Genomic DNA, 3721 nt, shown 5'->3' with positions numbered 1-3721 from the left:
AACGGCTGCATACGCAGCGGGCGCCGGGTGCATCGGCGTCGCCCCCACCCACTTGTCCCGAGTTAGCGCTGCGCGGGTCGCGCAAGGCAACGTCAACATACTGAACATCCTACGACAGACTACGGACAACCATCCCCAAATCTGTCACGGGACAACGAAACATCTACAAGTCTGATATAACGTTCATACCAAGCCCAGATTTACAAGGAAATGTATACAATATGTGCATGCCAATTTCAGAGTATAAGGTATAACAGTGCCTAGTAATGCACAACTGTTTATGTGTAAGTATTGTGCACGATTGCGCATAAACAAAATGACAAAAAAACGCCAATAACATTGAAAAGGTCTAGGTTTCATTTAACAAGAGTGGTTTTGAAGTTTTTTCAGAATGAGAAAGTTACCGAAGCTATGGTATCACAAAATTGGTTTCAAAACATTCAAGAAATGTTTCATGCACGAACAGATTGCGAAACCAGGTGATACTAATTTGATAATTGTATTATGTTTCTATTATGTTTCTAATATTTCAATTGGGAGTTCCAAGGGGTCTACAACTCGCCTCGGCCGTGAACTTTTGAGTACAGATTGTATAAGGATTATAGCGTGATAATAAGATTATAGAATGATTGTAAGATTATATATATTGTATTGAATGTAGAATGACCATAAGTTTAGGAAGAGGAGGGAATACCACTTTCCACGCGTGTCGCAGCACGGGGAAATACCGTGCGCGCAGGAAGGGAATAGGGGGCGGGGGGTACTTAGATAGCCATGATTACTCAATCGACTCAAGATTTCAAATCTGGAAATTGATTTTGGTTTTTGTCTCACAAATGAAGGGTATCTATGAAGTAAGATCCTACTCTCAATCTGGGCTCTGTAGCTCAAACGGTTTGAGAGATATAAATTCCTAAAACTTTGATGCAAAAACTGGGTCTTTGGGAGGGGGTCTACGTAAAACTCTATGAATCTTTGCAGTAAGGTCAAAACTAAATACACTATTGGAAAGAGAATTGATAATTGATTCAAAACCATCTATCGCAAAAAGTTGAATTTCTGATTCCTACCCTTCGATTAAAGATATCCAAAAGAATTAGTGGAATATCATTACTCTCTTTACAAAAATAGTGAGTCTTCAACTATAACCAAACATGGTTTGCAACTTCCTCTAAAGTCTCTTAACATAGAAATGAATTTGAATTTCATCTTCCTGAAAATATTAGAAAATGTTAAGGGACCTTGGAGGAAGTTGCAAACCAAGTTTAGTGATAGTTGAAGACTTTTGGTCATGAGAGTTGCGATATTCCGCTAAATTCTTTTGATGTCTTTCATCGAAGGGAAGGAATTAGGAATCCAAATTTTTGCCATTGCTGGTTTTGAATAAGTTTTCAATTTTCTTTCCAATGGTGTAGTCAGTTTGACCTTCCTTCAAAGATTCATCGAGTTTCACTTATATACCCCCTCTCAAAGCCGCAGTTTGACCTTCCTTCAAAGATTCATCGAGTTTCACTTATATACCCCCTCTCAAAGCCGCAGTTTGACCTTCCTTCAAAGATTCATCGAGTTTCACTTATATACCCCCTCTCAAAGCCGCAGTTTTTGCATCAAAATTTTAGGAACTTATAGACCAAGATTATAGAAGATTATACATTATAGACGTGATTATAGGGTCGTTTTCTGTTGATTATACGAGTTGTACACCCCTCGGGGAGTTCACAGGATGAATTAATTGCATACAGGCAGTTCAAACTTGAACTATTTGCACCTTAAAAAAGGGGGAGAGTTAAGTAGGGGGAAGTGGAGGCGCAAAGGCAGAGCGGAAGGGAGCGGAGCGGAGCTGAAGCCTGGGGCCACGCTGGGCCCCCACCTTTAGTTTAGAATGTGTCGTCGTATGTATCAGTGTTAAATGTTTGATAAACAAGCAGGCCCGCCCTTCCGCCAAACGAAGTTGCCAGCTCCGCTTCGCTCCGCCGGCAACTCCGTTCGGCAGGGGCCGGGCCTGCTTGGCCTGCCGGCGGCGATGGTCGGGCCTGCGGCCCGACCATTTCTATCACGCGTTTTGATGAAGAACATGATCGACTGATGTAGCGGGCCTTCGGCCTTCGGGGGTAGTGGGAGAGTTCCCTTTCTATTTTGCGGATTTAGGCCTTTTTCTACAAGATATTGTTCACTATGGCAATTTTTAGCTTATTTTCGTCGAAAAAGACCCTCTAGCGCCCAAACGGTAAGAGATAGAGCAAAACGGACGAAATTTTCGCCCCAAGCACTCTCATTTCAGATATTACCCCTTACAAGATCATAAAAAAAATATACTTTTTCTTCGATACCCTCTTTCAGCCCCTTAGGGGTGGCTGGCAGGATTTGCCGTAGGCGGTTTGTTTTGTGGGAGTGAACCTTAAGATCCCCTGAAAGTCTCTAGCACATCTCCTTCTTGTGGAACAGACAGACAGACAGACACACAGACAGACACGAGGTCGTTTGCATAAGCCCGCTGGATAGCTTTTTCAAAGCAGAAGGGCGGGCTAAAAACGGACCTTTTTTCTCAGGTGTAGCCTGGGTGAAAATTCCGGCCATGTTTCCGGCCGGAAAAAGGCACTCCGGCCAGAAATGTATACGGTCGGAGGAGTTCCGTTATCCGGTCGGAATCGATACGGTTAACGACCGGAGCCAATATTGCCGGCCGTACGTTTTTCGGTCAACTGTAATTGACTTGTAACGCCTAAACTAAGAGTCACAGGGGGAAATGGCTGCGTGTGTTAGAGACTATGATGATATCAAACTGTACTTAATGCATGAGATAAAATATTTTTACTTTTTTGACCATAGGGCTACAAAGATAACGGCTATAGAAGGAGCAATTTAAATATCACCAACTTGCTTCACGCTGAAAGTTTACCCGGAAATCATTTTTTCCCGCGTCTTAAAGACGCTCTTGTACTCTGCTCATGTGGCACTCTCTGACTTCCTTTGGCCAGGAGGACAACGTCCGGCCGGAGCGTTCTCCGACCGCAACTATCTCCGGCCGGCGTCTGGACGACGACCGCACTCAGAAAAATGAAAAGTTGTAGCAACCAGCCTATGGTTACTGCAGGGACAACCATAAAATATGGTTGATCCAACAACAGCACAGGCGTATCAACTAAAAATACGGTTTTCACCACTGGCAGATCGTTGTCCCAACCATATTTTATGGTTATCCCTGAAAGAACCATTCGATGGTTCCTACAACATTTAATTTTTCTGGGTGCGGAAAGTGTTCCAATTAGCGGGCGGAGGAGCATTTACGGACGGAACTGATACGACCGGAGGAGTAGCGGACGGAAGTAAAACGACCGGAACTTTCACAGGGGACGCACCTGATGTACGCATTTGGCAGTGGTGAGGACCCAGTTGGCGTTCAGGAGTGTTCCACTGCAGCTGTGCCTCGGAATGTCGTTCCACCAGTCATTGACCTGGATCGACACGTGGTAGCCAACTTCGTTTCCATTCAGTGGTACGTGACGTTTCAGCATGGGATGCAGAGGTGTTCCTGTTGTAAAAAAAAAAAATAAAAAAAAAATACGTAAGTAAGAAGCATGCTTAGTGAATCTGTGGCTTTTCCCCTGCTTTCGTATGCAGTCTTCAGTTCACAGGTAAGTGCGGTTATAATTTGTCGTCTTCCGATTATTTTTGGAATGAAATAAGGATAGGACGCCCTGATGGCCAGTTTCAGAGCACG

General features: G+C 43.9%; 1 protein-coding gene across 1 annotated transcript in view; it reads right to left on the bottom strand.

The window, feature by feature from the left end:
- LOC113210247 (uncharacterized) overlaps positions 1 to 3721 on the bottom strand; it is a 13569-nt gene that overhangs the window by 9019 nt on the left and 829 nt on the right. Inside the window, exon 2 of the mRNA XM_052268491.1 lies at positions 3360 to 3532. Coding sequence (XP_052124451.1) covers positions 3360 to 3532 — 173 coding nt within the window. The remainder of the gene's footprint in view (positions 1 to 3359; positions 3533 to 3721) is intronic.

Source organism: Frankliniella occidentalis, unplaced genomic scaffold (genome assembly GCF_000697945.3).
Source record: "Frankliniella occidentalis isolate FOCC.00 unplaced genomic scaffold, Focc_3.1 Scaffold70, whole genome shotgun sequence".
Classification (NCBI taxonomy): domain Eukaryota; kingdom Metazoa; phylum Arthropoda; class Insecta; order Thysanoptera; family Thripidae; genus Frankliniella; species Frankliniella occidentalis.
This window is presented reverse-complemented; position numbering and strand designations above follow the sequence as displayed.